This window comes from Emydura macquarii, unplaced genomic scaffold (genome assembly GCF_026122565.2).
Source record: "Emydura macquarii macquarii isolate MOO-44397 ecotype Brisbane River unplaced genomic scaffold, CSIRO-AGI_Emac_v2 contig_499, whole genome shotgun sequence".
In the NCBI taxonomy this organism is placed as follows: domain Eukaryota; kingdom Metazoa; phylum Chordata; order Testudines; family Chelidae; genus Emydura; species Emydura macquarii.
In genome coordinates, this window is record NW_027130636.1 from 8,215,940 (window position 1) to 8,229,867 (window position 13,928).

The window sequence follows — 13,928 nt, forward strand, 5'->3', positions numbered from 1 at the left end:
CATTTTTTTCATGTCCTCTGCCCCCAGCTCTTGGGCTGGAGAAGCAATGGCCATTTCTGGAATGCCCCTTAATACCCTCCCAGAAGGCGGAGGATGGGGTGAGTGGTTTCCTGGTTTCTGAGAACTCAGGAAGCTGAATGGGGGAGCAGGACTTAAAAAGAGAGCACCCAGTGTTCTGCAGATGGCATTGATAAGGCAGAATGAGAGGCATGTTGGGAATAAGCAGGGGCGCAGAAACCCTTTTTTATGGGGGAGGTAAAGTTAAAAATAATAAAACAATAGCTGTTGAATATTGCTTCAATGAATAGTTTTGTGCCATAACAAATTTGTCTACCTTATTAAGTGCGATAAATTAACTTGTTCCAAATTCAGTGTTTCCTTTATTAATGCTATCTCTAATTTGGGGAGGGGGAAGCTGAAGTTGTCTATGATCACAAGGGAAGTGCAACTGTTGAGGAGGGATGAAAGGAACATGTTCCCTTGGCTGGGGAATGTAATTTCGAGCCGTGTTTACCAATGAACTTCCTCCCTCACCTTTGGCCATGTTTGCCTCAGATTGAGTGGGTGTCACTAAGCACCATTCACTCTGCTGGAGGTAAGGCATGAAACATTTGTGTGGTGCCCTAAGAATGTAAGGCTGGCTATATGAGGTCAGACCAGTGGTCCATTTAGCCCAGTATCCTGTCTTCCAACCATGGCCAGTGCCAGATGCTTCAGAGGAATTAACAGAACAGAGCAATTTATCGAGTGTTTAGGGACACCCATAAATTTGAATGGTGCTGTGCAAGGACAAGGGTGGGGCCCCAGAGTTTACAGTCTCCATGTAAACATAAACTGCTCCAGAGGGTTGGGTGCCTGGTGTGTCACCCAGGTCTGTTACAGCAGTGGTGTCCACTGTAGGTTTGTAGAGTGCCAACTGAGGGAATGGGGCTGTACCAGGCCACCGAAGCTGTAGGGCAGCGCCTTGCGAAATGAGCCCCAGCCAGTGACAGGAACTAACAGGAGCCAGCGCACTAGGGTGGCGCAGCAGGAGGGGTCGGCCAACCCACGCAGGGCAAGAGGGCATGGTGAGGGGAGAGGGCACCTGGGGGGGCAGGAGAAGGGACAGGGCTCTGGGACGGGACTGGAAGGGCGGGAGAAGCGAGGGATAGAATGGAGAGGGGCAGGGGCAGGGGCAGGGGCAGGGCCCGGGAGGGGACTCAAGGGAGGGAAGGAAGCCAGTCTCCTCCCAGGCCCTGGGGCGGGGCAGCAGCAGTGGGTGGGGTGGGGGCGCGTCTTGCTCCCGCCCCACAGAGAGAGGGGGCCAATAGCGAGCGGGGGCGGGGCCATTGTCACACGCCCCCTCGGGTCTCCATGGCAACCTCCTGGACTCTGCTCTCTGCTGGCACAGCCAATGCGGCCGGGCTCGCGGAGGGGAGGGTTGGACCCTGTGCTGGAGCCGGCGGGGAGGAGGGACCGATTCGATGCCCCCCTCCGCGCTGGGGCTAAGGCGAGACTCGCCGCTGCTCCCCTCCCTAGCGCGACCCCCGCCCCAGCAGTGGTAGGGCCTGCGGCGCTGGCCGGGCCTGGGCCTGGGATCGGGACTGCTCTCTGCGGTAGTGCGTTGCGGGGGACCGGCCGATGGAGCCGCCTGCCGCTGCCGGGTGGGTGTCGGTGGCGCTCGGTTTCCTGTGTCCCGTGCCCGGGGGGGTCCTCGCCTTCCTGCAGTTTGGGCGAAGGGCAGATTGTGTGTGTGTGGGGGGTCGCGTTTGGGAGCATACGTGCGTGTATGTGTGTGGGACGTGTGGAGTACTTGTGTATGCACAGGGACTTGGAGTGTGTGTGCGCGCGCACGTGGGAGTGTGCATGTGTGCAAGAGGTTCAAAATGCATGTGTACATGTGCAAGGCACGTGACGGGTGTATGCAGTGTTTGGGGTGTTTGTACACACGCAGGTGGCAGAGAACATGTTTGCAGGATTTTGGAATGTGTGGGAGCACATGTTTGTGCATGGGCTTGGAGGAGCATATACACACACATGGAAATGCATGTGTGTGCATGAATTCCAGGTGTGTGTGTGTACCTGTGTGGGATGTGTGATGTACGTGTATATGCATGGATTGGGGTGTTTATATGATCACAAGTATGTGGCAGAGAGCATGTGGGTGCAGTAGCATGGAGTGTATGTGTGCATGCATGTGTCATACTCCATGCATGGGGTGTGTGAAGTGCATGTGTGTGCAGGGATATGTATGTGTGCATGTGGGAAGTGTACCTTGGGATGTAATGTGAAAGTGGGATTGCACATGTGAAGGTGTTGGGTATGTCAGTATGTGCCTGAGAGTTTGTGTGTGTGTGTTGGGAGAGAGTATGCACATAGGATTCTGATGTGCTGGTGGCAAGTGTTAATGATGAATGTGTTCTAAGGGTGCATGGTGAAAGGAATCTGCGCGTTTGCTATATTCTTAGAAGCATGTTTGATTGCATGTGTTTGGGATGGGGGGCCACGCTGCACCAGCTGCAGTGACGTTTGTGAGACGTGTATATACCTTGGAGCTTTGTGTTGCCTTCACTTTGGTACTACAGTTGGAATAGTTACCCAGAGTATTCCCCCTCTGTCATCATTCTCATATATCTCTCCTATGTTTAATTAACTCATTTATGTTAATAAGGAGACCTATTCCTCTTGGTCTATAAAATGGCTCATTATAGTGGTGCAGCCTATTTAGCCTGGACTTCTGGAATGATATTTTTCCTCAGCTTTCTCTTTCCCCTCAGTGTATGCCTTGATTTTTATACACCATCAATATTAGGTGTTGTGCAGTAAACACAGATAGTGCTTTGAATAGTTATATTGGAGTTAGATTTTTTTTAATTCTGTGTGAAGCAAAATAGCTTCATATAGTATTAGCCTGGGACTCTGATTTGAATTTTGTGTCCCTTTTGTGTGTAGTTTCAGGCTGATCAAAGAAGATACAGAAGGTGACTATGAACAGGATTCTAGCCTGATCAGAGAAGAAGAAACAGAAGATGATGTTAAACAAGATTCCAATCTCTTCGAAGAAGAGGAAGAATCTGAAACTGAAGAAGATGGTGAACAGTTAGTGAAATTGACTGAAGATGACCTGAACAGTAATAGGATCATACTTACAAGTGGCATACAGAAATGGCCAGATGGTTCCAGTTACAAAGGAGAATTTGGGTTTGATCTGAAGCTTGGTAATGGAGAATTCTCATGGATCAGTGGTGAGGTAAACTGGTTTAGCCTATTTAAAATTTAATTAGGTGCATATCTAACTGATGGCAGATTTGATTTGTACATAACAATGTCAAGGAAGAAGCATTGGTAGGTTTCTCACTTTTCAGATCCATATACAAAAGTGTAATAAACAAATCATTCTCTGCCTGCCAAATAGGATGGATTATTTTGGCCTTTTACGGTGCTGCATTTATGGCGCACAACATAGTATGCTGAAAGTTCAGCTAGCACTGCTCCTCATGCTTAAACTGGGAGTTCTGTTAAAGTTATAAACATAAAATAGGGATGTCTGTATCTCCTATTGGCAACCACTATGTGGCCAAATAGTTACAGAACGAAACATTAACTGCGTGGAATCCAAATATCAGAAATTGTGAACTAGTTTGCATTTGCATTAGTGCTTGTAGTTTTAAAATATTGGATGAAGAACTTTTAAGATTTAAACATTAATTCAGTTTTAAGGCAGGATGGAAATTAGTTTACAATCTAACATTCAGGCATCGTTTAGTTAATGCCAATGTAAATTGGGCCACTAGTCATTACCTGACGCTTTCAGGTAAGAACGTGTGAGAAAATGGGCAGAAGTTGAATTCTCATGTGTTATGGCATCTGAATTTCTGGCTGTGTTTTCACTTTAAGATCACAGTATAGCTCTCCTACCCCAAACTAAATAATGTGTGAAAATGGCACTAAAATATATTTTATAAACATCACTAGTGTAACAGGATACTGATTAGTGAAAGTTTTAATGTTTACCTTGTCTCATACATGCATTCAAAACTATAAATCATATTTCTGTTGATAGGGGGAAATATCCTTAATGTTTTAACATTAGATTGCTGGAGATGTTTACATGTTATGCAAATGACCTGTTTATTTTTTGTGTGTAGATCTTTCTTATTTTCTTTATATCTGAATTTTGAAGCCAAGCAAATTAATTCTCACTCTGTCTTTCTTATCTTGGCCATTTAAATAGCTAATCTGCTTTTCTATGTAAAATAATAATAAAAAAAATGCAAATGGTTAATTTCACATTTTCCTGTTGTATTGACACAAAATGTAGGTACAGAATAGTAGACATTAGACTTTAAGGGCACAGCTAACCATATATCTATAAAATGCTTTAAGCATTTTAAGTAAGGAATCCTCACAACACACAGCCTCCTCACAGGAGGGTTATTAGCGCAATTTTACAGCTGGGGTAACTGAAGCAGAGAGGATGTGATGTAATCAAGGCCACAGTGTAGGTGGCCCAGCTGGGATTAGTCTATGGGCGTTTTTAGACCCTACTCCTGTTCTTGGTCCACTAGGGTGTGCTACTTGTAGGCTACCATTAATGGCATTTATTCAAATATTATCTTATTTCTGTGCAGTATTAGTCATTTTAGTCAGAAATCAAGATTTCACTATGATAGTTCCTCCTCTGAGCTCTAACAGTTGGATCATCCCACCGTTTTACCTTTTAGGCCTTGACTTTCATGCACTGTCCTTTTCACTTTGGGCTTTTCCTGTAGTTGCCCTGCTGTATTTTCCTTTTACAGTGCTTTCTAAAAATCCAACATTTACTTCTTTGTCTTGAATTTAATATAGGATGTTGTGTTGAGCAGTGCCTTTTTGATATACCAGTCTGATTACTCTAAATAGGATTAAGATCATCCCATATGTTATTTTTCGCTGGAGAACTATGCTCTTAAAAGTTAATACTTCTATCCTTTGGGAAGTTTGCTCAAATTCATGTCTGCTATGGACGGATACCACACTGACTAAATCCTTCTCTCACTGACACTGGCATTTTATATTTGGTCTGACACTGTGAACTCGACTTTCAAAATATTTACTGTGCAATGGATTAGTCACATATAACCACAAATTTACCCCTCTATTATACAGTAGTAATATAATAGAGATTCTACTTTTGCAAACCCATCTAATGAGGAAGTATAAGGAAACCAGCCATAAATACAAATGTTTTCTTACATTTGCATCTTTCTGCTAGCTGTTGCTTACACAAACTAGATAGATAGATCCAGCTTTTCTTTTTTAATAAGCAGGAAGAGGTGAAACAGGTGCCTTACTCTCATATCTATATTTTCATTGCTGAGGTATTGTAACAGTCAAGAGTGCTCTCAACCTCACATGAGTATTTACTACTACTTACAGTGGTTCTGTGTCTCTACCTGCTGGTTAATAATATAATCAAAGTCAAAATGAAACAGGATTCAAGGTTGCAGATAATTCAATTTGTTCTGTTACTTCTAAGGCTTAGCATGGCTTCAGTCTCTGTGTATCTATAGAGTTATTATAGTAGAAGATAATTGTGTTGTGGTGGGAAGATGCCAAGTTCACTTAGTGGTACCTGCTGAATTTGTGAAACAATATTGACTACCCTCAGATACTTGCACTATGAATTGCGATGGAAAATAAGAACCATTTTTGTTGTTGTGTGCTTGTATAGCAGCTAGCACAATGGGGCCCTGATCTAGGATTGGGGGCATGGTCATTACCGCTATTATAAAGCAGTATTTTTTAGTTGGCTGAAACTGGGAACTAGAAACTCCTGTGTCCTAATCTTGGTTGTGACACTGACTTGCTGTGTGGTTCTGAGCATGTCAGTTAGGTCCCTATCCTATGTTCCTTGCACACTCATGCAAGGTTCCAACGGCTTTGCTGGTAATTTTCTGGAATCAGGTTGCTTGTCTCAGAGTTGGTTTCACTGCCTGTAAATAGGCATAGTAGCATTCTTGTGAAGCAAGTGAGTAGTGTGAAAATGAATCAAAAGATGTCTGTTGATGCTTTAAAAATGAGTGTAACACTTGCTTACTTCATGGGGATGTTGTGACAAGTGACTTTACAGTTTGAACACCTGGACAAATGTTAAGTGCTATAAAATAATAATGAGACTATTTACTAAGAACCTAATGTTACTAAAGGTTGAGACATGGGAGAGGTCCCTGCAGCTGGTAGCAGAATGGAGGGCCCAGTGAGCTGGTGGATGGAAAGGGAGTGGGTGGAGGAGCCATCCAGGTAGATTTGTCCTGGGTCGGTAGATCTAAAGGTAGTCCTTTCTCCATGTGCCTCCACAGCCTGCATGGTTAAAAGACTTTGCCATTTCCCTGTAAGAGGAAGCCTCATAGAAAATCCTGCAAGGGACAGTCTGTCCCATAAATCAGGTAATACATAGAAGCATGTAGGTCTTGCTGTGAACTAGGGAATAGCCTGAATGCTGTAACCTGTATTTGCTTTATTTTTTTTATTCTAATTTTCAATATATTTTTCCTGACAATAATACCTAAAATTTCCATGGATGCCAGCTAAGGATTGGTGTAGCTTATGGGCTATTTAAAAACTAGTGACTTTGACTCTAATCAAGAGAGTATTGTTTATATCTCTTCCCTTTGTCCAATAATCACTACATTCTTGATGTGTAATTACATTTAATCATTTAGCAAAAAAAGAAAAATTTAGTTCTAATCCAGAGACATGCTGAACAACTTGCAGAACCACCACTTTTGATTGAAGTAAAACGAATATACAGTAATAAGTCTAATTTTAATGAAATTTTGCAAGCATGTAGATCCTGAATTGGAGTGAGGAACTTTCCTTATTTGAACATTATCTCTTATGCTCAATTTTTATTAATTTTAGTAATTCTCAGTATGTTTCTGTTGCACTCATTGATCAGGTGAGCTGTTCTGTTGCTAATTTAATCACTGTAATTTTTCATGGATGTAGCCTAGTGGAGGACATGTCTATCTGCCTGATATTAGGTGGTGTGTTCATACCCTGTGAAAACATGAAAATTAACATTTTGCTTTCCTTTTTTCTGTGAATATATTGAACTTTATCATGGAGCTGTTGGAGTTTCTGTGCAGTTAGCCATAACTTGCTATTCCTTATAAGATGGACTTTGACCCTGTTAAATCAGATGTGAAAAAAGATTTTTTGAGAAATTTCTCATGTACGGTTGCCTGTCTGAGGAGAACTAACTTAGAAACTGTTAGAAATCCCTAGACCTGATGGAGAGCTCTGTGTAAACTTGAAAACTTTTCTCTCTCATTAACAGAAGTTGAGCCAATAAAAGATGTTACTGTACCTCATCCACCTCGTCTTTCTAAATTAGAAATTGTGAGATAGGAATATTTGATAAATGAGTGTTTTCAGGTCTTGCAGTATCTGACTTAAAGTAAAACTCTTAGCTTGATGACACTTTACTCCTGGGCTGTGGCCAGTGACAAGTGACTAAAATGCTTTGGTATCTTTCTATACCATCTGTGTGGTCTTCCGAAGCACCACAGGAAGGTAAATTTCTTTTCTTTTGAGACATTGGTCTATGAAAATTGCAATGACAATATGTTCCTGTAAGGAAGGAAATGTAATATATGTAATAGAATAGAATAAATGTAATAGAACAGTTCAATACCATCTCTCCTCTTTCTGCCAAGCAAGCAGCAAAAGTGCTGTATAATGTGAGACCTCCACCCAAGTCTTGATTGCTGCCATGCATTTTGCTTTCCACTGGCCATGAAGTGATGCCTTCCCAAAGGGCTTGGGCCCTTTTTAAAGGGATGAATTTGGGAACATTGACCTATCTATAACACTCTGGAAAAAAGTAAAGTAAAGAATGAAACGAGAGATATAATTGTTCTCTGACATGTTCTCTCTAAGTGACCCTAGCCTTCCAAGCCCCCTCTGTGAAAGCTGTCTGCAGAGATGCCGTTCCCTCTGGCCATTCAGTGCTCTTCTCACTCTCTGCTGTTGGCACACTCCCTGTGCTGCTCTTTGCCTGCTTGCTCTTGGCTATTTCTTGTGCTTCACTGGGTCACTCAGTTTTGTCAGTCTTAGATGCTCATTTTCCCCTGGGCTGTTCACTTTCTGTCTGCTGGGGTATTTCACTTTGAGCTTTGCCACGGATACTTCCATGCTCTGCTCCCCTTTTGGGTCCTTGAGCTAGCTCTCACCTCCTGATTGGCTTAGAATTGCACACCAGGGTTAGCACTGATTTTCACATTGGTTTCTTTATTGCTCCTTAGGCTGTATTTCAGGAACATCCCTAGCCTTTATCTCAACTATCTTTTTTTCACTGTTCCTTTCTCTGTACAATCAAATAAATGCCTTCTGTATGACTAACCACCGCAGCACAACCAATTCCCTTTCACTATCTCCAACATAGGGAATTCAAGCCCCTCCCACCCCCCCAATCTGCTTCTCATTTCTCCTTTTCCTGTAGATGCTACTGTCAAAAGCAAATTTGTGCCTGGACCCTACCTCTCTCTATACATTGTGGAATTAGTTCTGCAGGCCTAAAAGGTTTAGTTTTTGATTATGGAGCTTTATCTGTGCTTCCTATTGGCTGTTCCAGTACTCTCTGCTGCCTTCGGACTTAGTTTCATCTGTGACAATCGTTGAATGTTGCCCTGTGATTCGTTCAGCAGGAGAAAGTCTGGAGGAGAGCAATAAAAATAATGAAAAGTCTAGAAAACATGACCTACAAGAAGAAATTGAAAAAATTGGGTTTGTTTAGTCTGGAGAAGAGACTGTGATGTGTGAGAGAGACAGACACACCATGGTATTGTATGGGTGTTTTCACTAGTATTGCTCCATTATAGTGAGGAACAATGACAAGCCACTTATTTCTCTTCCCTCAGCTGTATCACTTTTCTCTTTTTTTGGGGGTGTTACAGAGGTATGTGGGGCAGTTTTACAAGGACCATCGCCATGGCAAAGGGACTTACTTCTGGCCTGACCATTCCAAATTTATCGGATCATTTTATCTTAGCCATAAAGAAGGATATGGGACCATGGAATTCAAGGATGGCAGAAACTATCAGGTAATAGGATGAAACTGAATGTGTTCTAATGATTGATACTAACAGAATGTGAGTTTGTGTTGCCATGTTGGGCTCTATGGCTTTATCATGAAGCAAGGGTGTGAAGGCTGGAATGTGTTTCTGAAGCTGGTACAGATCATTAGTGGCTAAAATTTGAACTCTAGTAATAAAATACCAACTAGGAAAGAAAACCGAAGCTTTAAGCTTTTAAAGCAGTTGTTTGAACTCATGCCTTGTATAAAAGTGACCAAAGATGGCAGGCAGGGCTGCAAAAACCATGTGCCTGAGGCAAAGATCACTTTGGAGTGTGGCTGTCCATGGGCAGGGAACAGGACAACTGGAACTGCAGGTTCTTTCCTTTGAAGGTAGTGATAAGCCTGGGAGCAGAGTGGCCCAGGTGTTACGCTCCTTTAAGAAGGAAGTGACGAGACAGCAAAGGCCTGACATCACTAGTTCTGTTTTTCAGGAGTGGGGAGAAAGTGAGAAGGAGAGAAATGAAAGGGAGGGAAGTGCCTGCATTGTTTTTATTTTTGTGTTGAGGGTGGAGGGAGCAGGAGGAGAGGAGCATAGGTTTTGCTGTTCTCTTTTTCAGACTCTGAAGGAGAGCTGGGGAGTAGAGGGCCAGGCTGCCACTGCTGTCTGCATGGTTGGGAGTGGGAAGCCAGAAGCTGGTGGGGGACAGGAGGAGGAAATGTGGCTAACGAGTGATTGAGAGGATGTGTTTAAAGAGTAGAGAAATATTTCAGGGAGGATTGGGGAAGATGACACAAAACAGACATACAGGGGCAGAGGACTGAACCCAGTGTAAGGAAGAAAGGAGAAAAGGAAGGAAGGTGATGCAGTGAGAAGGAAGGAAAGAAGAGAGGCAACAGTGTGCACACACAAAACAAAGGATAATGGTAAGGGGCTAGATCCCAGATTGTTGTAAATCAGAGTAGTTCCACTGAAGTTAATGAAGCTATGCTCATTTCATATCAACTGAGTATCTGGTGTAAGAAGTGATGATGTAGAGGTGAAGGGGGGGCTAGTGGAGGGACTCAGAAAGGGGTTGATCCGGTCAGGGTGATGAGCTAGGAAGATGACTTTAACAACCATGTTCTGAATAGACTTGAGGGGAGCAAGGGTGCAGTCAGTAATCAGGATACGAAATGACTGAAATTTTTCAAGCCTGATTGACTCTATTAAAGGTGGTGGCAAATAATGATCTGGTCGCCTCTGTTCAAATTGCCCACAAACTGACTAATTTGTACAAATTTGTTTAATTCAAAAGTGAATACTTTTTTATGAATGCATTTGAGCTAACAACTGTTCAAATTGCTCTTGGCAAGTAGTGTGTAGAGAGGGGCTTGATATCTGAGCATTGTGGCAGGCCAGATGGTATTTCTGAATGACCTAACCTTCATTAACTTTTTTCCTTTGCAAACTAATTTCACTTACTCATGAAACAAACTTGGTTTCTTGATTAAACAAAGGTACAAACGGCTGAAATTAACTTTCTGCAAATGCTTATAAAACAAACCTTGAGCTGTATGAATATTCTTGAACAGTGAGTAAAAGAGTCTGAATGGTCCTAATCAAAACCTGTAGCTCCATTGCCTTCAGTGAAGCTATTCTTATTTACACCAGATGAGGATCTGGTCCCTGTTCTGTACGTATGAATTTATAGCAAAACTGTTTTAACACTATTCAACCAGCTCCATTAAAAGCTTCATTTCAAAGATGGCAGCTATAGTGTAATGGGTCCTGTCTCCCATGGGCTAATGCAGCCAATCGGAAACAAGAAACATATAAATCTATACCTTTTCAGTACTTCCAGTGATAGTTTTAAATTCTATGAAAGAGCTTCTAGGATTATTTGCTTTGTATTTTTTAAAAATTAGCTAGAAATATTTATCAAATTTGATTGGCTGAAAGAAAATCCAGGTGGCTTGAACAAGATGTTATTCATGGATATGTGACTCCCATAATTTCATCACTGCTCTAAGAGTGGTGATCAAATAAACCTGTAGAAAATACAATATGTATTAATCTCTGGTGGTGAGTTAAGATACTTTTTTCAGCCCCTTGGACTTTTGTGTGTAAAGTCTTTGTTTAGTGAAATAGCAGAAAGAGACAATGTCATCTGCACAGAGAAAAACAGTTGATATTTGGAAACCCTTTTGTTGCCAGTCTCTAATGTGTAAGTCTGAAATTGTAACACTGCTTGTGAGACAAGGAGTCTAATTAGCTAGTTGATGCCACAAAGGACATATTAGCTATAAAGAGCATCCAGTTTGAAATTGCAAAACGTGCTTGAAACAAAAACAGAGACAGACAGCACTTTAAAACTCTTACATGGTGCCATTGCACTTTTGTATCATTTTAAGGTTCTGTCAGTATTGCCATTAGAATTAGAAATCTTGTTTTCCAAGAGTTTGTCACTTTTCTTAACTTGTAACTTTTCAGGTCATAAGCTGTCTTTCAAAATGTGTCTATAAAGTGCAATAAGGCCCTGATCCTAATTACAATATAAATATTAGTAATTCCTCCTATTTGCTTTGACTTAAATTTTTTTAGTAGAACAAGATAATTTCTTTGTTTACTTTGAGTTGGGTTGGAGTTAGAGAAGAGTGGATTAACTGAAGTATAAAATATTGACCGAATTTGCATAATTTTTGGTACTTGTGGGTTTGGGTAAACTACAGGTTATAAATCATCCACTTAAACTGCAAAGTGTTACATTCTGAGATCTTAAAGAGAAATTTAACTGGATTGGTAATTTTGTAAGATGTTCCTGGCACTTCGATGCATTCTTTGACACTTAAATAAGCTTATTTTTTAAATCATATAAAAATCCATGCTGTTAGATTTATTTTCTGTAGTGTTTTATTTGTAACTGGGACACTTAATTTCATGTTGTTTAAAAGTATATACATACAACATTACAATTATAAGGCTTCAAGTATCCTGAAGTTAATTACAGTTGTATTAAAGCAAGTGCCCCAGTGGCAAATAAAACATGGTAGGTTAGGCGTTCTCAAATGGGGATTTTAAACAGAGGTCAGGGTTATGACCTGCTCTACTCTTCCCATATTTTGAGTGTGTGTGTGTGTGTGTGTATGTATGTGTGTGTGTCTGTGTTGGAGGGCTGGGGATGTGTGTTAATAGGATGGGTGTCCTGTTACAGCAAAGTTTGAGAGTCACTACTAGAGGAGATGGCAGGTTGGCATATTCAAATCCAAAGAAAGAGGGAAAGGTCACAGAATAAAATAAATAATTTTAACAAACAGGCTTTAAGACTAATAGAAAGTTGCATCTAAAAATAGTTAAAATTAGGCAGAAAAGTCAGGGGTGCAGGAACACATTTGTATAGTGGGGGTTCTGGGAGCCATGGAACTGCACTGTAAACCTCAACTGTGTAGAATGGAAATACGTCAAGCCAGAGGGTGTGGCAGCACACTCAGCACCCCTAGTTCCAGCCCTTATGCGAAAAGTCTGCGCTGCTACCCATCCTACCTTAATTCAGCCGGGGGGTTTCATGCATGCCATTAGTGCAGGTCCAGTGCGACCAATCAAAGTGAATACGGAATAGTTGAGCCATTTGTCAGGTGCTTAGATTGTTCTAAATGCAAATAGGCAATTGACATGAACAGTAAGGTCAGACCAAGGAAATTTGCACTTTTAAATGGAAACCAGGCTGAGAGTTGTGTAGTGTGTATGACCTATGTGTCTTCTCTAATACTAGTAAACCTATTGCTTTCCTAAGGGACTATACAAGACCGATGAGCGGTTTGGACCAGGAGTTGAGAGCTACCCAGATGGTTGTCAAGATGTTGGTTTGTGGCTCAGGAATCATATAATTAAACTGTGTACTGAAATACCTGGACATTTTTCTCTCTCGGATTACCCAGAACACTACAGCTATTTTGAGACTGATTCCCAGAGAGAGTATCTTTCTGATGAGGAAATTCCATTTTGGGATCTCAGTGAGGAACAGGACCCATTTTTCTACAACTACAAACTTCTCCTTTTAGATGACAGTTACACATTGCCTGAAAAAATGTACATCTACTCAACTGACTCGGATCACCTTCCTCTGACTCGCACCTTCCGTAACGAGTTTGATTCCCAATATTTTCAGAACAACAAACAGTTGCGTGATGAAGAACCATGGCCTATTAAAAACATAACCCCTTTAATGGTTAGAATGCAGAAGCACATCTATAAATACAGGTAGCTATTGATTTTTGTGTGTGATTTGGGTCTGTTGGGATATATGGGATTTTCTTTTTAAACAATAGCAAAGATCATCTTTAGCAGAAGTTGTGGTACCGAAGTCATGCTTCACAGAGAAATGTATACTGTCGATGGGCAAGTTTAGAAATTCATCTGACAAACTACAAATGAGGTTTTGTGGAACACAGAACGTTCCTCTTCCACTTCTTTAACCTAAAGGAAACCTCTTTACTTGAAATATACCATCAACTCAGGTGCCTTCAAAACCATTACTAATTTGCATTATAGAATGCCTACAAGTCCCAGCCTTGACTGGGGACTCCATTCTGCTATGGATTGTACGGCAAAGTGACAGAGCCCTATCCACTAGATCATGCAAAAACATGCTCCCAAGTGTCTTCAGCTGTTAGAGCACACACAGCTGGCATTAGTTATATATGCAGACAGGTACTTCAATGTATTCAGGGTATGCAATACACCCATACACAAGAAAATGCTCTCTTTGTATGCATAGGTATGTTTGCAGAAGCAGGGCGGGCATGTGCACATTTTGCAGCCTCAACTGAGGCAGCACAGTTTGGTAAAGTAATCCATGATGCAGATGAGTGCCTTGTATGCTTTCTTTAACCTTCTAAGCAGACCATGTGG

At 41.6% G+C, this 13,928-nt stretch overlaps 1 protein-coding gene across 5 annotated transcripts in view; it reads left to right on the forward strand.

Moving 5' to 3' along the window:
- Positions 1–1,321: 1,321 nt before the first annotated feature.
- The window catches only part of ANKMY1 (ankyrin repeat and MYND domain containing 1), an 84,621-nt gene continuing 72,014 nt past the window's right edge, over positions 1,322–13,928 (forward strand). For all 5 annotated transcript variants that reach the window (XM_067538892.1, XM_067538893.1, XM_067538891.1 and 2 more), the window contains exons 1-4: positions 1,322–1,643; positions 2,932–3,229; positions 8,919–9,065; positions 12,811–13,277. In XM_067538892.1, the coding sequence (XP_067394993.1) occupies positions 1,621–1,643; positions 2,932–3,229; positions 8,919–9,065; positions 12,811–13,277 (935 nt within the window). In that variant the 5' untranslated portion in view covers positions 1,322–1,620. The remainder of the gene's footprint in view (positions 1,644–2,931; positions 3,230–8,918; positions 9,066–12,810; positions 13,278–13,928) is intronic.